Raw genomic sequence first — 26064 nt, 5'->3', positions numbered from 1 at the left:
AATGACATTTTGTGTTGCTGCACTTGTGCTACAGTATATCTTTTCCTAAGCATACCTGTGTAGAAATATAACTTATTCTAAGTACATATTCCCTGGTGTAATGGACTTGGATTAAGCTGTAGCCAGTTCAGCTTCAGTGGGTCTTAGCTGGAGCTATAATACAGAGGTCAAGTATGCATGTAGCATAGGTAAGATCCTGGGATTAATTCTAAAATTCTAAAATGCTGTTCTCAGCATCTGGGCTAGACGGACCATGGAAAATTTAATTAAAATGTGCTTGGCATATTGCTTTCCCATTTTGAGAACTGACTAGATGACTGTTGAAAGTTTTATTAGAGTAAAAATTCTTTTCTTACCCTTCTCTTTTACACTCTGTCTCTGTTTTCCAGCCAAACTTCTCTATCTTACATGAGTAATAGAAATGGAAGATTAATTGGGGGGGAGAATTATATTTGAACTCCCGAAGAAACATAAAATTACATTATAATAATACGATTTAGCCAGTTTTTACTTGGTTTCTCTTTGTTTAGAGCCACCTAATAGTGTTTATTCTCTTGTTTTCTAGATGCAACAGTTATTTCATGAAAACTATGAACACAACAGAAAGGGTTATATACAAGATCTTCACAACAGCAAAATTCACAATGCAATTACACTTCATCCAAATAAAAGACCAGCCTATCAGTATAGGCTTCACAATTATATATTGACTCGTAAAATTTCAGAATTGCGTTATCGCACCATTCAACTTCATAGGGAAAGTGCCCTCATGAGCAAGCTCAGTAGTGATGAAATGAGCAAAGACGATCAGCTTCTGGGAATGATGCCATCTTTCAATCGTTTCCAGCCACGGGACAGGAATGAAGTAATTGAATGGGACTTCCTAACTGAAAAGCTTCTTTATTCTGTGGCTGAGAATCAACCACCTAGACAGAACATTAACAGCATCATGCGGGCAGCACTTGATGACACTGTCATGCAGGTAATGGAAGTGATCAATGAGAACTCTAAATCTAGAGGAAGGCTCATTGACTTCAATGAAATACAGTATGGGTACCGCAGGGTTGACCCTCTCCATGGTGTGGAATACATTCTGGATTTGCTTCTTTTATATAAAAGGCATAAAGGAAGAAAAGTTACTGTTCCAGTTCGACGGCATGCCTACCTTCAGCAGTTATTTAGCAAACCATTTTTCAGAGAAGAAGAAGAACTGGATGTAAGAAGCCTCCTCGAAAATGTGAATGGTGACATGCAGTCTTTTTCCTTTCTTTCAAATTCCCTGAAGATTTTTTCATCATTCCAAGGCACCAAAGATATAGAGGGAAGCAGTGACAAGAAGATTCACATTCTCGTCCCTCTCACAGGGAGATATGAAACTTTCCTGAGATTTATGGAGAACTTTGAAAAAACTTGCCTTATCTCCAAGCAAAATGTAAAGCTGGCAATTATCCTCTTTAACTCTGAGACTGGTCAGGATTCCAGTAAACACACAGAGTTACTTAGTCAATATCAAAATAAATATCCTATGGCAGATATGACCATTATTCCTATGACAGGACCTTTCTCTAGAGGTTTGGGTCTTGAAACAGCTTCTTCTCAGTTTGATAATGACACTTTGCTTTTATTCTGTGATGTTGACCTAATATTCACCCCTGATTTTCTCCAGCGGTGTAGAGCCAACACCATTCAAGGGCAACAGGTTTATTATCCTATAATTTTTAGTCAGTATGACCCCAAAGTAACATATGGAGGCAACCCACCAGCAGACAGTAACTTTGTTTTCACAAAGAAAACTGGATTTTGGAGAGACTATGGTTTTGGGATCACCTGTATTTACAAAAGTGACCTTGTGAATATTGGTGGCTTTGATACCTCAATTCAAGGCTGGGGGCTTGAGGATGTGGACCTCTTTACTAAAGTAATAACCTCTGGACTGAAGGCATTTCGAAGCCAAGAACTGGGTGTTGTGCATGTTTTCCATCCAGTTCATTGTGATCCTAACCTAGATCCTAAACAATACAAGATGTGTTTGGGATCCAAAGCAAGTACATTTGCCTCTGCTACCCAACTAGCTGAAATTTGGCTAGAAAAACATTTAGGTGTCAGGTACAATCGAACTTTCTCCTGACATTCTAACTTACTCTGCCTTCCTAAGGGAGGTTACCTCATTACTGCTTTCATTGTTCTTGTTGTTGTTGCATTCTTAAACTCCCCGTTGTCTTCCAAAGGATGTGTCTTTGACCTCAAATGAACAGAGTCTGCTGTCATGAACATTACAGATTCCTACTGAACTGAGAGGTGTGGTGTCTTTCTGTTCACTTTGATCTATAAACTTGAGTGAAACCATGGCAATCAAGCAGTCCCACAGAGCACATCCATCATGAGGACCACATCAGAAGAATGTTCTCTTTGGGCTTCAGGATGCAATATCAATCTTGATTGTGTTTGTCAAACTTAATGTGATACAGATATTTTCTGCTGAAGGTACCACAAAAGTGCTTTATGCTTCCTCTGGGAAAGAGACTCCAGCAACCTTGGGTTTTATAATTTATATGAGGACTAAAATAAAATAGTATTACTTTCCATCTTTACAATTTTTTTACAGATAACTGACTATATCTTTATTTTTTAGAAAAAAGAGAGGAAAACACACACAAACTGAGGATTTTCTTTTAAAGTGCAATGGTACTGGCTACCAGGAACATTAAATGTTGTGTTAAAATGACCTCCTCAATAACTGTGTACACAAAATGCAACTGGACTATGTTTTCTTTAGGAAACATGACCTAGTCAGATATTTGCATATGTGGAAAAGGTTTCTGAACCAATGTCCTTAATTTACTAGCAAGAAGAAATCATAACAGAACATGGTTATTTATAATAAAAAATACAGACATCCCATATTCTCTTTTTTCCAGGAGACAACAATATGTTGCTTTGTCTCTGTGTAGAATGAGCCTCTAATATATAAATAATTTTCTATTTTGTTCCTTTCATAAAGACTGCACTTGATACAAAGGGAAATAAAAGGGTACTTAATATTGTCTTTTTATAATTGTGCATTGATATTGATACTCTGACTCAGTCATTGTTAAGAGAAAATGTAATTATTGAACTATGAATTACTATTGCTGGTCAAAGTTCCTGCCAATATATTTATATTAGTGATGATTTATAAGATATGGATGGTGTTAAGAACTCTCTCTCTCTCTCTCTCTCTCTCTCTCTCTCTTTCTCTCTCTCTCTCCCTCTCTCTCTCTCTCCCTCCCTCCCTCCCTCTCCCTCCCTCCCTCTCCCTCCCTCCCTCCCTCCCTCCCTCTCTCCCTCTCCCTCTCCCTCCCTCTCCCTCCCTCTCAAGAGTCCCAAAATGTCCTAAAGTGTATTGATGGAGTACTGAAAGAGCAATTACATTCGAAACCAAAATGTCTTTTTTTTTCTTTTTGGTAAAAGTTGAAGGTATGGTCATTTCAGATTATAAGCATGTTACAGTACAAATAATGACATCTTCCTTAAGTTCTTTGTGATTGAATTTTTGCAATGAATTCATAACACATTCCCCAATACAAATATGGTATAATACAGTCAGAATTACACTGTAAAACAGAAATAGCAAATGGAAGATTTTCATGGCCTGGATCACAGGGTTCTTGTGTGTGTTCCGGGTAGTATGGCCATGATCCAGAAGTATTATCTCCTGACGTTTCACCCACATCTGTGTCAGGCATCCTCAGAGGTTGTGAGGTTTAACACACATATACCTCACAACCTCTGAGGATGCCTGCCATAGATGTGGGCGAAACGTCAGGAGAGAATACTTCTGGAACATGGCCATACTGCCTGGAAAACACACAACAACCCAGAAATAGCAAGGAAATAATATTAATGATTTTTAAGGAAAGAAAATCTTACAACGCAAGTTGAAATATGTCAGACTTTATCTTCTAACTAAAGCCCTATGCAGTCATATTCTAAGTGTATTCTGTCAACTCACAGAGAGGAAACTGCACTAGTCCGCCTCCCGCCAACCCCATTCTGTCACTCTCCTTGTGGATAATGAGGAGTTTCAATAAGAGAGCTTTTCCCTATATGTGGATACTCTTTACAACCAGGAACCTTCAAAAATGAGAATCCCCATCAGATGCAGGGTTTCCATACATAGGGAAGATTTTCCCATTCAAACTCCTCATTCTCCATTGAGGAGAAACACACATCCAGAGTTAAAAGTAACCCGTTCCTTTCCTCGTTGGTTGATTTAACACATTTATGACTTCTTGGGGCTTGTGATCATCTCTGAAATTATTTCTATAAGCCTCCAATTTGGGCCCTTGAATTGGCTAAGACTGATGGGGTGCATTAAATTGCAATTCTATACATACTACTCAGCAGTAGATTCATATAATCTAGTGGGGCTTACTCTTAACAAATGGAGATATCTGACTTTTAGCCATAGGCATTAAAACATTTGTTCTGCTCAGAACTTTTTAAAATGATAGGTTTACTTCTTCAATTAAGCATAATCAATTGCCTACTTCAAGCAGTAGGTGCTGCCTGTTTAACATGCCAATGAAATGTTGGAGAACATAGCTGGCCTTCACTGTCTTCTGCTGCTTTCAGTGTCCTGTAAGCACTTGAAATAAGGTCCAGCTGCCAATCTTGTCATCTTGAGCATCTTAACAAGGGTCTTGCTACTTTGCCTTTGCCTTAGGCAGTGAATTTCTTGCACCAGTTCTGCTGGAAATCATTCCTCAGAATGTAGTTTCCATACCAGTATAGTTTGCAACTAGGAAGCCATTCCCTAAAGCAGTGATACTTGTGCTGAAGAAAGATGTGGGTTGATTTGAAAACTGAGGATAAAAAAATATTTTCTCTGAAGAAAATCTGAAAGATTTTCCTTCCATATTTCAAGCATTCTTCTTTCTTTTCATAGTATTGGGGATCTGTGATCCTGCTCTTCAGTATTTACTATTGTCATGTTGATCTTTTGTGTGATTCCCTGGTCCTACCTTCATTTCGTGTAGTATACCATACCCTTGTGCACAGTCATACTATAGCCATTTATGCATGAACAGATTCCATTGCAAATGTAATTAATTTTGGTTCAAAACTAAGTATAGTAAATTGTTCCCAATGGCACCAAATATTAACAGCTCCTCTCATTTTCAATATTATGTTCAAATATTGCAAGCTATTTGGATTAATTGCAATGAGGCTTCCCACTTCCCTATGTACCTTTTCTATGTACCTTAGGCCCCTTCTGCACTGCCATATAATTCAGATTATCAAATCAGATAATCCACATTATCTGCTTTGAACTGGATTATATGTTCTACACTGCCATAAAATCCAGTTCAGAGCAGATAATCTGGATTTTATTTGGCGGTGTAGAAGGGCCCTTAGTGAAACTAGATTGCTGCTGTAATGAATGAACTGTCATCTGTGGCTTGTGCCTTAGACTCTTAGTCTAAGGAGTAAAACCATTTTGGCCACTTTTCCAAGTCTTTATGTACAAAATGGGTACTTGGGTGTTGGGAGGAGCATGTACTATGCCAAAAAGGTCTACCCTCGAGAGAAATCAAATCTAAATGCAATATTTCAGTCATACAATGTAGAAATAAGCAGTTCTCATAATCTTAGAAATATTTGGGATGTTAGAAGAACCCAACATTCTATTTGTCTCTTTGAATTATTTTGCTCCTCAGTTACTGATAAGTGAAAGCAACATAACAGAAATGCTTGTGGAAACCAAAGCCTTTCCTGTTCAGAGTACATATGTTCTTATTGTGTTGTCACATTTAACCTTATCCAGCCAAACGTGGCTGATGTTTGAAACTCCAGATATTATTTGCAACTTAAAGCTATGTTTTAAAAATGTCACTTAACTGTTTACATTATGGAAAGAATGTAAATTTCAACTGGCCATTGGAGCAGCAGCAGCAGAAGAAGAAGAAAAGAATCCTGGAAATCTGACTTAACTTCTCCTGCATAAAATTGTCGAATATTTATACTCAGCCTGGAACTAAATTAACATTGTTTGCCAAGACTAAATTACATCAAAGAAGATGGGATTTAACTTGATGACTGCAGAGAGTGTTCTGTGTATAGAGGACTTGCCGGATCGGGTCCTGTATGAGAGAAACAATATGTTAGTTCTTAGTATTTAGAGATATTTATTTAGTGTATGACCAATTCATTTGTTTATATGATGGATTACTTTGTTACAAACTGGAATATAAATGTTTGTTATAAAATATATTGTCTTTGGAGTAACTGTTCTCAGATAAACTGTGCTACCGGATGTATGCTGGGAGAAACTCTCTAATGCTAATATCATCACACTGGATGAAGTTTATTGAGAATTTTGTCATGCCTAAGTACACCTAAATGAACAAGAATTGCAGCAGAAGATTCACAACTTTTGGTAATGAGGTAAAACTGGTCTCCAGATGAATTATGCTAAGGATTGGACATTTCTATCACCAGTACATTATTTTCATATTATTGTTTTTCCATTTCATCAAATCCTTTGTTAAAGCATCATTGCTACAGTTTCTAATGTCAAATTCTGGTCATTGACACATTTCACAGATAATACTCCAGAATTTGTGGAGATGTACTCTTGGCAGGGGTTGGACTGGATGGCCCATGAGGTCTCTTCCAACTCTATTATTCTATTATTCTACTCAAACAATACATCGTTACTAAGAAAGGCTGAAATTCACTAAGACAGTTACAAATATGTAACCTAGAGTTAAACAATTATGAATGGCTTGTGTTCATGATCCTTATATGTTCACTAGTTTAGAGAATATGTAGAGACTGTGAAAGTCCCCAAACCTCACATTCCAGCAAACGCCAGTCACCGTGAACAACAGGAATCTGTGCCTCTGACAACTGGGAAGCAGCTGACTGGTGTTTCTGTTTTCCTCCCATGAGCAAACTGATATGAGAGGGAAGTGCAGCAGGGACTCGAAGTTAACTATTGCACTGGATATTACTAATGGGAGGGCCTGGGAATGGCAATCAACTGCTTCCTGACTGAGATGAGAACAGACTTCTCTTACTTGCAGTGGCTCCTGCCTGGTGAGGATTGGCAGAGGCATCAGGCTCAGATACACTATATCAGGGGTCCCCAAACTTTTTAAGCAGAGGGCCGGTCCACAATCTTTCAGACTGTTGAGGGGCCGAATTATCATTTGAAAAAAAAATACAAACAAATTCCTATGCATACTGCACATGTCTTATTTGTAGTGCAACAACAACAACAACAACGAAAGAACAATACAATATTTAAAAATGAAAACAATTTTAACCAATATAAACCTATTAGGATTTCAATGGAAAGTGTGGGCCTGCTACTGGCCAATGAGATAGTCAAGTTAATTAGGATTGTTGTTGTTGTTGTTGTTGTTGTTGTGTGCCTTCAAGTCATGTCAGACTTTGGCCGAGCCTAAGTCTAAAATTATTTATTTATTTACTGCATTTATTTACTACATTTCTATCCCACCCTTCTCACCCCGAAGGGGACTCAGAGCAGCTGTATGAACATACAATATATTATATTATTAGCATAACACAATATTAGCATTATATATTACTGTATTGAACTATACCACTATACTATTATATAATATGTAATAAATAACATACAATTAATATTATTATATGGTATTACTATTAGTATTATATTGTATAACATAAGATTATTGTCAATATTATATGTATATACAATATATTATATTATTAAAACTGATATAAAAATATTATATTATAAAACTGAGGGCGGGGGCCAGGTAAATGACCTTGGAGGGCCGCATCCGGCCCCCGGGCCTTAGTTTGGGGACCCCTGCACTATATGATACATATCTGAATGCATACAGGAAATTTCCTGGTGTATAGGAGCTGCACATTCAACCACTACAGAGAGCCACATTTCATAATCCAATCTCGGCCCTTTTTCAGCTAGAATTATATAGGCTCTCATATCTTCTAGATCACAAGGGAGATTCCAGGGCAGTAAGACATTTTTGGCACAGGAAAGGAAGTGATCCCAAATTATTGGCTTTGGGGGGGAGGGGTATCAGGTTTTCTCCAGATTAAAATGATTCAAAGAGGGAATTTAGAAAAAAAAATGCCCCACATCCCCTGGAGTACACAAAAAGCGTTTTTAGTTTAAGGAAACACCCACCAAGTTTGAATTATAGATGCTATGGTGATAGGTTTGGAGGCCACTCTAAGTCTCGGAGTACACCGCACACAACCGATCTTGGGAAATGGAATGATAATTTTAAAAATAGTCTACAATTTTTCGTGAAACTGAAACATGGTGAGACCGCATTCCAATATGGAATAATGACAATTGTACAGGAGACCTAACAACCAGGCAGAAGTATTCTCTTTTTGCAAGACATCTGAAATATGACAACAAAGCCCTATGATATCAAGGAAGAAAATATTTTCCTTCTGATACTACAGCAGCTAAAAAGAACAGAAAGACCAACAGATTATTAAGGGGGGAAACCACACTACTTTGGGACTTGCGTTGTATGATACTGCTTTTACAAGAACAATGCACTCCATATTGCTCTTTCTCTCTAAGTGCTTGGCACTATCCATACTTCAGGAAACAACCATTTACTCGAAGGAGTTGATGGCCCCATCTACACTGACCTTCAAACTCGGGCAGCCAGACAACAAACTCCCATGAAAGCTCAAGAAAGAAAGCACTTAATGTGCATACTGCCCTGTGATTTGTGTAATCGCCACCCGGGCCTCAAACTGGTTCCAAGATTTCCTGTGTAATCATCTACACAGCAAACACACTTTTTTCAAAACCAGTTTGAAACTACATTAAATGATCAGCATAGGTAGGCCCTATAATGAAAGTGTGAAATACTGATTGTGTCCAATTTTCACACATGAGCATTTTCAGGGTTAGAGATGTGCTTTTGAAAATGATAAATGCACCCATTTTACTGTACATGCAAAGATTTGCTCATTACAGATGGCTATATTTGCCACATGCAGGTTCAGGCTGATAACTTGTTGGTTACATACACATACATTGACTCATGCCTGCATGGCTCTTTGTGTAACATTACTCCAAATGCACATCCAATCGGATTGCTTCTGGAACAGACCTTCATAGATAATTAGAAGTCAGGGGAGATCAGTGCTTGCCCAGGCAGCAATAATTATGCAGCAGCACAGTGAAGATGTTACCCTCCGATTAGGGTTGCACTTAAGTTGTGATTGCATGTGGGAGTTTCACATGCTGGTGGAGCCTCGTGCCACACCAAGAATGTGTAGGGTTGTAGCCAGTATGTATACCATCTGAAGTTGAGGCTACTTAGCATAGCCTCACTTGGAGCTCATGTGGGCTTAACCTTATGAGGATAATACAGAACCTATCTTGCTTGTAACTTGGGGGCTGCCTGTATTAGCTTTGGATAGCATAGGAAAGGGTTCACACCCCAGTATTGTTTGTTTTGCCATCTGTGTCCCTGTTCAGAAGTTTTCACTTCACTTTTGGTCCCTCTGATAAGTGGATTTTGAAAAAAAAAGTCTTATTGTGTCAACAAGGATTGGCGATAAAGCTTCAGCAGAGACACCTTTTCCCCATGATAACTCTTTTAGGAATGATTTTCCCTTCCTAGGGGTAGATTTCTCTCACTTCCTGTTGTCTCACCCCCATTCTTACCTCTGAGTTGTTTGTAAATCAGATGTTTGCAACTTGGGGACTGCCAGTATTTAAATGGGAACGAAAGTTGTGGGGTTTTAGATACTTGTCATTTTAACAGAGTTCCAAAACCAGACAAGGAGTTGCCACCAGCAATGCCAACTTTTGCAACAACAGTGCTCAATTTATGAGAATAAAAAAGTAAGGGCCCTTTAATGAAATCCACAAGCCCTACTGATATTAGCCAAATGACTTCCCTGCAGGCTTCTAGAAGCAGCAGCAGCAGGGAAAAACGAGTTCCCTCTTTCCCTGGAATTTAAACAAGACTGTGAAATCACCCTATAATGAAAAGTTTAATTGGGAAGCTAAACATCTTGTACAAAATAATAGCAGCACTTCACATAATAGCAAATGCTCAAGCCGAATATATTATCTGTTCTTGCCAAGCTTTCCTGCTCTCCTTTATTCGTTTTCCTGACCATCTCCGGTTACTTGAATAATTCTCTAGATTTCCATGAGTCACTTTTTAAAACCACATTCCCAAATTTTCCTGCTCTCTGGTCTTTGCCCTATTAGTTTCCTCACAAACCTTAACTAAAACAGTATTTTTGGTCTTGGTTTAATGAAATCACTGCCATATAAAATTGAATGCTTTGCTGAATGAGTTCTATTTCTTTTCAAATAGTTTCCATTTGCCTGACACAACACTTTAATAGTCTCATGGATGCTATTACTTCATCCCATCCTTTCTCTGTTCAGCCAAGAATCCTAATAAAGGCAAACAGATTCAAACTCCTTACTCATCTTTAGGTGTAGGAAAAAAAACTCATGCAGCAAAGCTTCCAGAGATGGTTTTATGCTCTGGAATAGTACAATTGAGTCATTTTTCATACAGATGGATCTTAATGAGTATGAACTTTAACAATGCAAATTAATATTGTTACAATAAGGAAGAGTTAGTTGATTTATTTGTGATCTGCGGTGTTTATCCATAAGCTCATAGGGGCATATTTTCCCATTTATGTGTGATTTTTTTTAATCCAGATGAAATTAATTGATCATGGGAACCCACTTAGTGTTCTTAGGCAAGTCATAATCTCCCAGCCTCAGAGGAAGGTGATAGTAAACCTCTTCTGACCACATTTGGATAAGAAAAACTTGTGATAGATTCATAAAAAAGCACACAACAACAAAAATGTAGCCCTCACATTGCAAATTTCAGGGCTTATCAAGAATAGACTGACATATCATTACATTGTCCTAATTTTTCAGGGATGATCCCAATCCTCTGTCATCCCACTTTTTCAGACACTTTAAAAATGTCCCTTTGTCTCTGTTTTGTTCTTCCCTCTTTCCTCCTTCTCTCTTTGGTTTACTTTGGATGGTGAAAACGGAGTTCAAAATGCAAAAGTAGTTTGCCCTCAGGTGACTCAGGAGGGATAACGGGTGGAAAATTGCCCTTTCCTGTAGACCCAGGCAAACACAACTTCTGCAGGCTCCCATTGCTTGTGTTTTCTTCCTGCTTAAAATTTTTTTGCAATCTTGACCATGCTCAGATGCACCTTGGCCATATATATCCTGGTTTTCATTTTTAAAATGTTAGAGAATCTAGGACTCATCAAATAGAAAAACAACTGGGTGAAGAAACTTCATCATGAAAAGAAGAAAGTAAACAATAAACTTTAACAGACAGATTTTACAAGATGAGCTTTTGTGAATTAAAATCCTCTTTTGCACCAGTAGAGTTATAATATGCAATCCTTTGGTATATAGTTGGCCTCAATATCCACAGATATTAGCATCCACTTCTTGAATGTATTTTATTCCATATTGTCTACCCATTAGACATGTGTGATCAATAAAAATGTTTCAAAAGTCAGTACAAAATTAGGGGGCACTGGCATTCATTTCTAAAGTGTTTCTAAAGTATAATTAGTAAAATCTTAGTTACTATAACGAGAGTATCAAAATTTTGTTATTTTTTTTCATTACAGTAATTGCGCAGGTGTGGAAACTTCAGGGGCTCCTTTCTCCCTCATGTGTATAGCTACTGGGATGAAACTTGCTACAATGGTAGACTACATTTACCATTGGTAGCCCATCAAATTTCAGAACGTTTCACATCCATAGAGGTTTGGGGAATTTTCAAAGTTTTTATAAACAACATTTTAAAAAACTGCAAGAGCCATCTCCTTGAATTTTCTATACAATGACACAAGATAACAGGGGAATTTTCAGAAATACTCATACATTTACTGATTATGCGGGATTTTAAAAAGTTTTGACAAAAACGTTTTTTTAAAGCCACGACAGCTATCTCATTGAATGTCTCTCATGTTAACCAATAGAACAGTGGTTCCCAAACTTATTTGGCCTTCCGCCCGCTTTCTAGAAAAAATATTACTCAGCGCCCTGGAAATTATTTTTTAAAAATTTTAATAGCAATGAAACAGAAAGATATATGTACCAGTGGCCACCACTGCTCCCCTGGATTGCTGCAGCAGCCACCACTGGGCGGTAGCACCCACTTTGGGAATCACTGCAATATAACTTCTATTTAGGGATTTCATTTCAGCCCAGCAGAGACTTACTAGAAGTATTAGTCCTTGATTTTGCAGATTCAACAATTTATTGGAACTCTGGCTGGCTGCTGCTATGGAGAGACAAATCTCTCTCCTATCCTGATTGGGGTTTTCTGATGCTGAGCAAAATTTTGCAAAATGTAGTTTAGGGCAAGGCCTTTTAAATTCTCTGGCATAGGGCTCCTTGCCTTCCCATACATTTCCAAGAATGTTGTGCTTTCTCAGTCTCTTTCCCAGTGAACTCTGCTTCCTTCCTGCTACTTCCTTTTCCTAATGGCAGGAGGCCATTAATTTAAAGAGGAAAGGCAGCCATTTTGGCTTTGCTTTGCTTTCTTGGGCTGAAAATGAATCTGATTTTGAGAGGCTTCCAATATTTACAAAATGAAATAAAAAAGTATTGGGTAAGTTTTGATTCTTAAGTTTTTGGTGCGGGCCATGTCTGCGTGTCGGATATTGCATTGTAAATACGAATTTAACTAATCTGATCCGACTTATAATGACTAACGAAAAATTGCAGACCCCTACTATCTATCTATCTACCCATTTACCTACCTATCCCCCCCAAAATGCAAACCTGGATGTTGCTATATTATATAAAGCACACAATTTTGCCGCCTAGTTGTTTATAATGGAATTTGAGCAACCATTGATTTTAGTATCCACAGAGTTCCTGGAACTAAATCCCAATAGATATCAAAGGCGCATTGTATGTGCATAGATGTATACTTTAGCATCCTTTGGCCATGAGAGGGAATAACATGAGAGCCAAACCTGAGATTCAGTGATTAAGCCTATAGGTCTATAGACTATAGTGAAATGAGGATTTTAGAATCTTTGCTCAGAATACAGCTTCAATTGAATCTTTAGCTTCCTCCCCATTCCATCATCATTTCTAATGTTTAACCATCCTGAAAATTCAGTTGTAGTATTTAGAAAGACATTTACATGTATCTCAGGAACACTCCAAGGAGCCAAGCTAACTAGTTTCAAATGTGTTTAATTTCTACAGTTAGGAGAAAAAGATTAACAGTGGAGAATGGCATGATGTGCCATCACATCCTTCTTCATGAAAGTCCTGATGAGTCTGCAATCTTGCCATTAGCTTATAACCCATGACAATCTCATAATGTCTGAGCTCTAAATTGGATTTCTTAGAATTGGACACTTATCAAGGAAAGATTCATAACTTTGTGAATGAAAAGCTCGAGCTTTATTCCCACTTTAGGAAAATTGATTTTAGCGTTTTAGCCGTTAATTGATGCCACTAAACTATGCAGAAGCAAATTGTTTGGCCTGCAGTTGGCACAGTAGAAAAACTTCAGAGGAAAAATTAAAAGAGCACATTGAGACAGGGAAGCGGTATGAGCAATATAAAGTTCCCTGAATAGGGGGGAAAGTGTTGTGCACTTAAAAAAAAAACCCCACAGACTTGGAGAGACTTCTAAAACTCCTTTACAACCCTGCCACTGGGGAGTAATGTCCTCCTAAATAAACATTTTATGCTTTAAGCAGCCTGCACAGCCTCATTTGTATGGTATGCACTTTTTATATGCTGTCTTTTACAACTCATGGAAAAGGGTAAATCATTTTGCAACATTTGAGAGCTAGTCAGGGTACAGGTTCTGGCAGGTCCTTCTAGGATGGAGATTTGAGCATACCAGAAGCAAGGTTGCAGGGCTGTTTCTTGCATACCAAATGGCATCTCAAGCAATACCCAGTGCTGCCTTGCTAGCCTTGATTTTCCTGGACCATTGCACCAAGAACAAATTCTGTATATTTATAGCACTTTAGTGTCTTCTGGGCTAATGGAACATATAATTAATTTTGGCAATAGCAGCAAAGGGAGCAATGTTGAGGAAGAAAAGTAGAATAATAGAAATTGATTTGAAACAGGAAATGTGATAGGGCTGTGATGGGATACCTTGGCTTTTTAAAACTTCCAAGACATTATAATGATAAAGGCACCATCCTAAAACACAATATGCTCAAAATTTCCGTAATTCACATCTAAATTGCTATTAGCCTGCTTAGGAGTGAGGTAAGCATTGGAATTTGTCATTGTGTGCCTTCAAATCATTTCTGACTTTTGATGACACTGTTGTGATGATATCAGAGGGTTTTCTGGTCATTATTTGTTTTGGGATTCTATGGTCTCATTAGAAAATGCATAAGGATATGGGTAAATTACCTCTCCTATCATCTAAGATACATTTTCCCCAAACCTTGCCAGTACATAAAGTTGGTCATGGTGGGCTTGTGTGCCAAATTTGGTTCCGATCCATCACAGGTGGGGTTCGCAGTGCTCTCTAGATGTGGGGTGAACTGCAACTCCCATCATCTCATGTCAGTCCCCCTCCCCCAAATTCTGCCGGTACTACAAGTTGGTCATGATGGATTTGTGTGTCAAGTTTGGTCCAGATACATTGCTATTGGGGTTCACAGTGCTTGCTCTCTGGATGTCGCAGCCACCCACAAACAAATATATTTTCACTTTTATTATATACTAGTTTAGGTACCTTGAAATGCCTGGGTTAGGTCTTTCATAATGCTATTTATAAGAAATAGTCATTGTTTGCTTTCTTAAAATGAACAAGCCATTGATTAAATGATATCCTTATAAAAGGGCAAGAAGATCAAAAGAAATATAGTGGACTATTGGAGGAATACTTTAGATTCAACACAGAAAAATATCATAAGAATGAAAAGAAGGAAAGCAGAGTCCAAACAGTTAGAAAAGGAAATCATAGAAATGGAAACAAAATTAAAGAGAAACCCCAAAGATAAAAAAATACAACTACAGCTAGATATTATTTATTTATTATTTATTTATTACATGCATTTATACCCCGCCCTTCTCCCCGAGGGGACTCAGAGCGGCTTACATTCTGCCACGAGGGCCAGCAACAAATATACTATAAAAACAAAACAATTAAAACATGATAAAAACATGATAAAAAGTATACAAAAATTAAAACGCTGCAAAGCAGCAATATTGCACCATCCTCAGTCATTCACTACTGCTACAATTACAGATTTGCGACCCGATTACAACAGCCAATGAGCTTATTCGCTGAATGCCTGGGCGCAGAGCCAAGTTTTTAGTTTTCTTCTAAATCCCAGGAGGGATGGGGTTTGCCGGATATCGCTGGGGAGGGAGTTCCACAGCCGAGGAGCCACCACCGAGAAGGCTGTGATGACTCATGGGCCATGTAGTCCCGTTCCTAGCGCTGTTGTGGCAGATGAAGAGGAAAACTTGGGTTTTCCACCATTTCAGCCAGAATTGGAACTTTCCCAGCCAGAACTGGAGCCTTTGCACCTGCAGGAGGTTTGTCTTCCAGAAATCTGCCAAACAAGCCCTGAGTCAAAATCTCCCCCATTTTCTCGCCGTAGTTATTATCAACAACAAAAAGGAGTTCAACAGGCTAATCGCAGAAGCCTGAGAATCGCAGCCAAGCATTCAGCTGATTAAGACTGCTTCCATGAGAAATTCTAGGGAGTCATGCATCTGGACACAGAGATTGACTTTCGGTTCTGATTCCCCAGAGAAGTGTTCTTTGGTGGGAAAACGAGACCCTATTTAGGTTCCTTGCCCCGAAGGAATCTTGCGGAGTCAATTCGTCAGCTACTGGAGTAGGTTGTGTGTGGACAGCGCTATTCCGTTTCCAAGCCTCGTTCCCGTTTCCAAGCCTTCGTTCACGTTTCCAGCCTTGCCTTGCTTCCCGGACCTTGCCTTGCTTCCCGGACCTTGCCAAGTATTTACCACGGATCTTGTCCTTGTTCCTCATTCCTTGTTGCCTTGTATCAAGCCTTGTGTTCCAAGAATCAAGTTTACTTCCTAGCATCACATCAAGTTCCTTGGATTAAGAACCTTGTCATCTCCCCTCACTTTGCTTGGCAAAGTGGGTGTTTCGGTTATTGGATTACAACTTTGGACCTTAATATTTCATATTGGACATTGTTTCTTTGGACTAATTTTGACCTTTCCTGAAAGGTCTATTTCTGAACTATTTCCTACACTTGCTTTTATTAACTTTATATATTTCCTTAATAAAGATATTAGATAGATTCTGGCCTCTGTGTTTGGTTATTGGTGCTCTGCAGCCTGGGTCGTGACAAAGGCCCTGTCCCTCGTCCCCACCAGATATACTCAAAAAACAAATGAATACTATACAGCTAGAAGAAATAGAGAAAAAACTCAAATATATAAAGTAACATTTCGAAAATATGATCAAGATAGGCAGATGGTTAGCTTGGAAGGTAGCAAAAAAAAGAAAAGAAACAAAAATAATATATCACCAGAATAGAAGAAGATGTGAAAACTTATATTAAACAAAGAGAAATAGAAGAACAGATTACCAAATACTATAAGCAATTATATGCTGATGAGAAAATTCCAAAAGAAAAAATAATACAATATATAGGGAAACAAGAGATAAACAAAATCACGGAAGAGCAAAGGGAACTATTAAACAAGAGAATTACGACAGAGGAAATACACAAAGCAATCAAAAACCTACCCAATAATAAAACACCAGGACCAGATGGCTTTACTTCAACATACTATAAAGTCTTTATAGATATATTAATAACACCTTTAAAGAAAGTAATGGACAGGGCATTAGAGAAAAGAAAAATACCTAACTGATGGAAATTCGCAACTATAACACTAATACCAAAAGAAAACACGGACAATAGAAAGATCAAGAACTTCAGACCAATAGCTCTTCTTAATACTGATTATAAAATCTTCACGAGCATTCTGGCAGCTAGATTAAAAGAAATACTAATAGAAAGAATAGATCAAGACCAGTCAGACAAGTCCAATAGCCGTATCTTCCAGTGTTATCTCATGATTTTCTAGTCTCCTCTTTCAGTTCCTCTGCATTAGAAGTTTGTATTATTATTATTATTATTATTATTATTATTATTATTATTATTATTAAACAGTTTTATATTTGTTTAAGTAGAATTCAATAACTATTAAATTTATCTTAAATAATTATATTTTATATGTATTAAATTTTTTATTCTAAATCCTTTGCCTAATCTAATCTAATCTCTGTTTAAAAATTCAAAAATAGTAAAAAAAAAAAAAAAAAAGAAAAGAAAAGAAAAAGAAAAGAAAAGAAACACATATCAGGTATCCAAAATCTCTTGGGTGAAGGGGGAGACAAATAAAAAAATTAAGAGAGAAGAAAAAATGTCTTTATCCAACAAACCCTGTTGTGGTCATTTTTTCTGATTATTGATAAGCCTGTCTTCTATGAATACCAGAAGAAAATGCACAGCACTCTCACTAGTCTTTTAATGTTTCCAGTGGAGGTTCTGAACACTTTAGAACAAATCTTTATTCCGTCCCTACCTGAAATACTGGACCAAAATTTCACTGAATCTTATGACTTGTATATTCCTGTTATTTGCATCATTTTGAGCTGTGTCTTAAATACATAGAAAGCAACAGGAAGAATACAGACAGGCACATCTGGTGAACCTGAACCACCATTTCTAGTCAGCTGACATATTTTAAAGGTGCCTTGTAGCTACTGTTATAGTGATAAGCTCTGAACTGCAGAAATGTATCATGATATATGTGTGTGCATGCACAAGAAGCAGTACAGAACATAATAACTCAATTATTGTTATTCCTATACCTGACTTTCAGATAGATCTTCTGATAGTTGAATCTATCAAGTAGGAAATTTAGGTACCACTTATAAGTGGGGAGGCTAACTTAACTAAATTTATGACACCATAAAAACTGCCACCAGCGTGAGGAAAGGAATGAGGAAGTCGGCTTCACAGTGGATGATGAAGCAGCAGCTCCCCCGTGGCCAGAATCAAGCACACCTTCAGGAAAGCTGGAAGCTGGAGAATGTTAAGTTGCCTCTGCGTCTGTCTCTGTCTCTATGTTCATATGGCATTGAATGTTTGCCTTGTATGTGTACATTGTCATCCGCCCTAAGTCCCCTTCGGGGTGAGAAGGACAGAATATAAATACTGTAAATAAATAATAATAAATAAATATTGAAGCCTTCTAGAAAGGTTAGCTTACAAAAACCACTTATTCCACGGCACAGGTGATTTTGTCCTTCCAGCCTTCCTAAAGCAACTTGGTTCTGAATACTGCCCAAAAGAGACAATAGACTGCTCATAGCAAGTTGCTTTTTCATCTACTATTCCTTTACCTTTACCTATTATCACCAACCTTTCTTTCTTTTCTTTATTCCTCTGAATGCATTTCTATGGCCAAGGGGTGCTTCAAACTCTGGTCTAGTGTCCTAGGTCAACATTGAAACTACTATATCATGGTATGATTCAAAGTTTATAGGTGACCATATGTTGTTGGGTTATGTGTAGAAAAAGAATCTCTGGCTGTGCATGAAGGAAAATAAAGAGATCAGGACAAAGCCTTTAACCCCCGTATCTCTGGTGTGTCTATCACTAAAATGACTTGTGGCAAATATGGGAAGAGAAATCGAAAACCATTTCTTCATAGGGGAAATAATTTCATGTTACTTTGTTTCTGCAACTATGCCTGGGAGGTGATGAGGACTTTATTTTCTGGGCTTCCCCCAGCAAAATCCAAGGGTTATTACCTCATGCTTATATGTGGGAACTGCATGAATAATGAAAACCATGGAATCATGTTAACAACATTTGACACCATATTTATTTAAATTTACTGCTCTGGTCTGAGTCTACTGAACTGTATAATTCACTGAGGGAAAGTGAAAATGGAATGTGCAATGATGAGTTTGTGCTTCCCATTTTCATATTTGAAAGAAAAAGCTTTCTGCTGCTGACATTGAATTACCTACTACGTTTTTGACAGTTTGTTCCAGTTATGCCTGAAGTCATTCTACAGTGGGGCTTATGTTTTGATTGGCGATCTTTATGAAGCTGGAGTAGGAGGAAAGGATTATTTTGACAAAGACACTCCACAGGACAGCCGTGGCAGGCAGCCACATGTGTGTGCATACATACATCCGCACCCAGAGTGAGTTACAAAGCATATGGCAAGGCATGAAATGTACTTGCTGGCATTTTCTTACAAAAAGCATTTGTTCAGTCATTTGGGTTTGATATGCAATCTGGAAGAAATATGAGCATTACTCGGGGATCTTTTCCAGTACAAAACCTAATTAAAGAAGCCGAGTCCAAACTTAGTCTTGCATTTTGCATTTCACCGATGCCTGGAAGCTGATATTAAATAATGTGTTCATGTGTGCAGGTGCATGCACATATACACAAACTGAAACTGTATGATCAAAATTGTATTATAGTGGGATGATAAGGCTACCGGCCCTTTGACCATTAAATTCCCATGGTTTATATTCCAAGCTCCTAAATTTACATAGTTGTCCTTGCGTGACAAATTCCCTGCAGTCTTGCTCTGAAAGCTTTGCATACTTTATGGTCAGTTGAAGGGTAAATTTATTACTCTTTGAAACTGCGTGAGAGATGTTCCAAAAAGAGACTTTGCTAAAAGGGAGTTAAGGGTGGAATTGGCCAATTATGAGATTTTAGATCATTTTGGAAGTTTTAGAAGTCTGATTTTTTAAACAATAAAAACACCACCACCGCCAACAACAACAACAACTTTGTTTCCACATTTTAGGATGACTCCACATGTTTCAAGTTCTCTATTACCTGGGGTGGGGGTGGATAATAAGTAAGTTAGCGGGAGATAGAAACAGGAGCACAGTTTTCTGACTGATCATGTTCTAGACAAGACAGATGATGGTAAAATTATTAATTGAGTGATGGCTGTACATGCTATATAGTAAGGCCTTGATAGTCTCACTGCAAAAAACAAAAACATTTTTAAAGGATTTATAGATGATTATTAGCATAAGAATAGCTGCTATTCTGCCTCACAGATGATGGTGGTGGTGGTGTAGTATTCTTCCTATCGTAGTCAATAGGGAAGCATCCTAGGATTCAAGAAATGAGGAGAACCTAACCAGTCTCAATTGAAGTTTATGTGGGTAAAGTTGGCCCACTATTGTATTTAAGCCAATGAACTAGGTTTCCTGTTCTCCTCATTTTCCACATTATAGAATGAGAAAGTAAGGCCCATGAATCCCAAGTGTTGAGGTCATTTTTGCTATTAATATGTTTTCTGCATATAATTGGTCCCCAGACTCCCAGGAAGATATGAGTGGCAGAGGAGAATGTGTTCTTTCACATTTTGGTCCATCCTAGTCTGTTGGGGGGCCCTTAAGATGTTTGTTTAATGAACAGGTTGTGAACCAGAATTGAGTCAATATTTTTCATTTTAAATGTTGTACAAATTCAAATGAATGTGTGTCTGTGTATGGGTGTGTGTGTCAAGGTGTGGGTAAAGTTACACACTCCTACTTTCACATGCCATATAATCCAGTTCAATGCAGATAATCTGGATTTTATGTCAGTGTAGAAGGGACCTGATAGGCAGAAGTCTATGGTGCCCTCCTCTTACTTTCGAAAGAAGAGTGACCAATTTATTGACTTCTAGTTAAGTTATAAACTTCATATCCATGTTCTACCTTGTGATTCTCACCTTTTTCTCCTATGCTTCTTTCTACTCTGAATTGTGATGTTTCATGAAACCTCATTGGAATTTACAGCTTCATCCAACTATTGTTTCTAGAGTAGCAGAAGGGAATATGGTGGAAATTGAAGTACAGTGCTATGGTCTACAACTCACCAACTTCTATTTCATGGTTAGGTGAATCTAAATTGAGATCTAAATATGGATTGCACTGAGCTGTGATTTCTTTAAGTAGCCTTTGGGCCCTTCTACACAGCTGTATAAAATCCACATTATCTGTTTTGAACTGGATTATATGACAGTGTAGACTTAGGGGTCCTTTCACACGTCTATATATCCCAGAATATCAAAGCAGAAAATCCCACAATATCTGCTTTGAACTGGGTTATCTGAGTCCACACTGCCATATATTCCAGTTCAAAGCAGATAATGTGGCGTTTTATTCAGCTGTGTGGAAGGGGCCTAAGATAACCTGGTTCAAATCAGATAATATGGTTTTTCTGCTTTGATAACTTGGGTTATCTGGCAGTGTAGAAGGGGTCTTTGACAACTGCTTATAGATCTATTCATGTGACCATAAAAGCTCAGAAAACTCACACACAAACTCTAATTTTTATAGCTGTTTGTACCCATTCTCTGTCTTCCAATTCTGATTCTTCCTCTTTAGTATACTTCATTTCTACTATACTACATGGATGCCACTAGTTAGGGGACCACAAGCTGAGCAAGATGGCATCATGACATGGTGCAGCTAGTTAGATCTGGCCATCGAACAACTAAGGGAAACCAAACAACATTGATTTTGTGTGACAAGGTGATGGGGCTGGGTAATATGCTTCTACATTGCTGGGATTTGCTTCCCATTCTTCATGGATGGGAAGCATATAATCACCCTCATAATAGTGATAGGTTGTCTGTCTCCCTAATATGCATTAGACCCTAGTTATAATTGTCCAGTCCCTAGGTCGCCAGATAGTACTCTGTTCTCTGCACCTCATCCATTTCTCTGGCCCATTTCTCATACGTTGTTTTCAGGGCCGGCCGGAGATATTTTTTGATGTAAAGCGGGGGTGCTGAAAAGCGCCCCCGCCACCGGCGCCCTGGCCCCGCCCAGCGTGCCCTGGCCCCGCCTCCCACGCTGCGTGGGAGGCGGGGCCAGGGCGAATAGTGAGGGGGCGGGGCCAGAGTTGGCCCCGCCCCCGTGCCCTGGCCCCGCCTCCCACGCAGCGTGGGAGGCGGGGCCAGAGCACGCTGGGCGGGGGGGGCGGGGCCAGAGTTGGCCCCGCCTCCCACGCTACCCCCGCTCGCCCGTCTGGCCTTTTGTAGCAGGCCAGACTCAGCGGAGGTTTCTCCAGGCCGCGATTGCGGCCTGGAGGAACCTCCGCTGAGTCTGGCCTGCTACAAAAGGCCAGACGGGCGAGCGGGGGTAACGTGGGAGGCGGGGCCAGCTCTGACGCCGCTCCCCCCCCCCGCCCAGCGTGCCTTGGCCCTGCCTCCCACGCAACGTGGGAGGCGGGGCCAGGGCACGCTGGGCGGGGGGGCGGCGTCAGAGCTGGCCCCGCCTCCCACGTTACCCCCGCTCGCCCGTCTGGCCTTGTGTAGCAGGCCAGACTCAGCGGAGGTTTCTCCAGGCCGCGATTGCGGCCTGGAGGAACCTCCGCTGAGTCTGGCCTGCTACAAAAGGCCAGACGGGCGAGCGGGGGTAACGTGGGAGGCGGGGCCAGCTCTGACGCCGCTCCCCCCCCCGCCCAGCGTGCCTTGGCCCTGCCTCCCACGCAACGTGGGAGGCGGGGCCAGGGCACGCTGGGCGGGGGGGGCGGCGTCAGAGCTGGCCCCGCCTCCCACGTTACCCCCGCTCGCCCGTCTGGCCTTGTGTAGCAGGCCAGACTCAGCGGAGGTTTCTCCAGGCCGCGATTGCGGCCTGGAGGAACCTCCGCTGAGTCTGGCCTGCTACAAAAGGCCAGACGGGCGAGCGGGAGTAGCGTGGGAGGCGGGGCCAGCTCTGACGCCGCTCCCCCCCCCCCCCGCCCAGCGTGCCTTGGCCCCGCCTCCCACGCTGCGTGGGAGGCAGGGCCAAGGCACGCTGGGCGGGGGGGGGGGGAGCGGCGTCAGAGCTGGCCCCGCCTCCCACGCTACTCCCGCTCGCCCGTCTGGCCTTTTCTAGCAGGCCAGACGGGCCAGGGCGCACTGGGCGGGAGGCGGGGCACCGTCAGGGCGGTGCCCCGCCTCCCGCCCAGCCTGACGGCGCCCCCCCGGGCCTGCGCCCGAGGCGGCGGCGTCAGCTGCCGCATTAGTGGGGCCGGCCCTGGTTGTTTTGCACTCTTCCATGCCCAACCCTTTTATAGCCTGGTCACTCTCACTATTGTAATTATGGTCATTGGTTTTTGTGAAAATGATCTGATGGAGCCTCAATTCTGCTGTTTTTTCTCTTATGTTTAATTGAATCTCCACCATAAAATAAAGAGACCAGACACAAGATGTGGAGAAATAAATGGGCTATTTATTGACCTAATTAGAAACTGGTAATTGAGCTAATTGACTAGTTGTGGGGGACAGCACTGCGACTTGGGTAATGGTGTGAGGACAGGTATTTTTTGGGTCCACCTTCCAAGCCAACCACTGGGCGAAACACCTGACCCCGCGGGCACTCCACATTGATGGCTTGCTGTCCTGACAAGTCATTACTGGAAGGCCGTCCCTGGGAACCTCTCCCCCTCCCCTGGACTATAAAGCTCTATAGGAGAGAGAAAACCCCCCAAGGGAAGCCCTAAGGGAGATATTTTGGGGAACCCCGTAAACCACAGAGCCTACAGAAATAACCCAAAATCCCCCCTTCACCCCAGTATAAAGGGATGCCAAGGTGTACGCCGATTCAAGCTCTCCGCCCACTTCCTGCCACGAAAAGACTCAGGTGTGCTGCTGGTTTTTCTCTAATGTTTAATTGTGTTTCTGTGATTGTTGTATTTTATGATGTTCTTATTTTATTTTAATGGAGGTTTTGTTTTAATGGATTGTTTGCTTTTATGTCTGTTGGACTTTCTGTCCCATATGTAAGCCGCCCTGAGTCCCTTCAGGGAAATGGCGGTGGGTATAAAAATAAAATAATTATTATTATATGCAGGAGATCATTCCTTTGCCCTGAATAATGGTTACATAGTTTTACGTTTGTTCTTATGTTCACCTCTCTGAGGAGTAAAAGGTAGATGGGTATTCAGCACTCTGCAGGAATACACGTTCCCTCAAAAGAATGCTCTCCCATTTCAATTCTTTTCTCATTTTATAGGACATGAGAATAAAATGTCTCCATTTTTATTACTGGAAGGAATGTGTTTGTAGGCAGCGGGCTGTGCAGTATGCCCATTTCACACAGTGTTATATAAATCTTGGATAATCTATTTTTTTTCAACACCATCCAGCCTATTTATAAAACAGCAATGAGTTCTGTTGCTTTTGTGTCCCTGTTTTATGGACAAAAAGGCTGTATAGAATGATTCGTCAGGTCAATTCCTAATAGTTTTGGCACACCTTTCCTTGTACTTGAAGAACTCTGCCTTCTATTACTTCAACCCTTCATTCTTTCATTACTTCAATTGAATGCCTCAGCTGCAAAGTAACACGATAAAAATAGTATTGTTATGTTCATAGTTTAGCTATACCTTGCACAGGTTCAAACCCCACACTGAATCAAGCTGATTCAGATGGATGTAGGATATGTCCAAGACAAAACTAGGCTCCTCTGAAGCAGATCAGACCTGAGTCTGAACATAATGAACACAGACAGAGGTTGACATCCTATATATGTTCATAGCCCCTGCTGCTGTCATTTACTATGAATAAAGGAGTGAGGGGGAAGCAATTCAGATCACAAGAAGCGGCTGATCTCAGCTCAGTTGTCTGTGCCTGTAAAAAGGGTGGCAGGGCGTGGGTGGGGGAGGAAATATTTCCAAATGAAGTGCACCTACCTTTTCTTTCCCCCAGAAGCTCAGAGCAGCCAGATTTCTGTGGTGTGAATCACCTTTCCTCACCTATAACTGCTCTCTCTCAGGCCCCTTCTACACTGTCATATAAAATCCAGATTATCTGCTTTTAATTGGTTTATATGACAATGTAGACTCATATAATCCAGTTCAAACAGATAATTTAGATTATTTGTTTTGATAATCTGTATTATATGGCAGTGTTGAAGGGACCTAAGAAGCAGCAGCAGCAGAAGGGTTTGCTGGCGCATAAGAACTGTCAATTATGGGATATGTTTTTTCACAGAGGGCAAGGTTTTTAGTAAAGGTTTTCCCCTGATGTTAAGTCTGTCGTGTCTGATTCTAGGGGTTGGTGCTCATCTCCATTTCTAAGCTGAAGAGCCAGCATTGTCCATAGACGCCTCCAAGGTCATGTGGCTGGCATGACTACATGGAGCACCATTACCTTCCTGCCAAAGTAGTATCTATTGATCTACTCACATTTGCATGTTTTCGAACTGCTAGGTTGGCAGAAGCTGGGGCTAACAGCAGGAGCTCACCCCGCCCCCCAGATTCGAACTGCCAACCTTTCAGTCAGCAAGTTCAGTAGCTCAGTGGTTTAACCCGCTGTGCCACTGAGGGCTCCACAGAGGGCGAAGGCAATGATATAACTCTTCTTCAAAAAGAGTCTTGTGTGTATGTGTAAATTACTAACAGGATGCCAGCTGGTATGTGTTCAAAAATGGTTACCTCAGAATCTTCCAACAAAATACCTGGATGAGAAGGATTGGAAGTGAGCGGATAGGTGTTGCTTTGCTAGTGATGCTTCTAATAACAATGAATGGTTTTCCTGGGGGTCTCCAATCCCAGAGATTTTTGAAAATGTTCAAGTAACATAACACATAATTGAACCATTTTGCTAGTTCTCATTCCAATTTACTAGTTTTCTTTCCCAAAGTAGCAATATTAAAAGTGTTTTGGTGGAGCCTATTGAATTTGGCACAGTGCACGGTACTTATTGAAAAACACTAGAGTTCTTTTGCCTCTGTTAGCAACCATCTTCTATACTTTCTCTTATGCATCTTCCTGTAGCCTTTTGTCACTTGAACAGATATTAAATAAACAAAACCATCTCAGCAATGTTTCTCATTCAATATCAGTTGATAGAATCTAGCCTTTAGAAATTTTAAAAGTTTCTTACCTGAATAACTAGGGATGCATCTACACTGTTGAATACCTGCAGTTTGATACTGTTTTATCTGCCATGGCTTAATGTGAAGGAACCTTCGGATTTATAGTTTGGCGAGGCAACAGTAC

At 40.2% G+C, this 26064-nt stretch overlaps 1 protein-coding gene across 2 annotated transcripts in view; it reads left to right on the top strand.

The window, feature by feature from the left end:
• The window catches only part of chsy3 (chondroitin sulfate synthase 3), a 173144-nt gene that overhangs the window by 105029 nt on the left and 42051 nt on the right, over positions 1-26064 (top strand). The window contains exon 3 of one of the 2 annotated variants that reach the window (XM_003216425.4): positions 566-6250. The exons of the other annotated variant lie outside the window; for it this stretch is intronic. Coding sequence (XP_003216473.2) covers positions 566-2128 — 1563 coding nt within the window. The 3' untranslated portion in view covers positions 2129-6250. Of the gene's footprint in view, positions 1-565; positions 6251-26064 lie in introns of those variants that run through there. 2 annotated transcript variants of the gene reach the window in all.

The sequence above is a fragment of the Anolis carolinensis genome, chromosome 2, assembly GCF_035594765.1.
Source record: "Anolis carolinensis isolate JA03-04 chromosome 2, rAnoCar3.1.pri, whole genome shotgun sequence".
Taxonomy (NCBI): Eukaryota; Metazoa; Chordata; class Lepidosauria; order Squamata; family Dactyloidae; genus Anolis; species Anolis carolinensis.
This window is presented reverse-complemented; position numbering and strand designations above follow the sequence as displayed.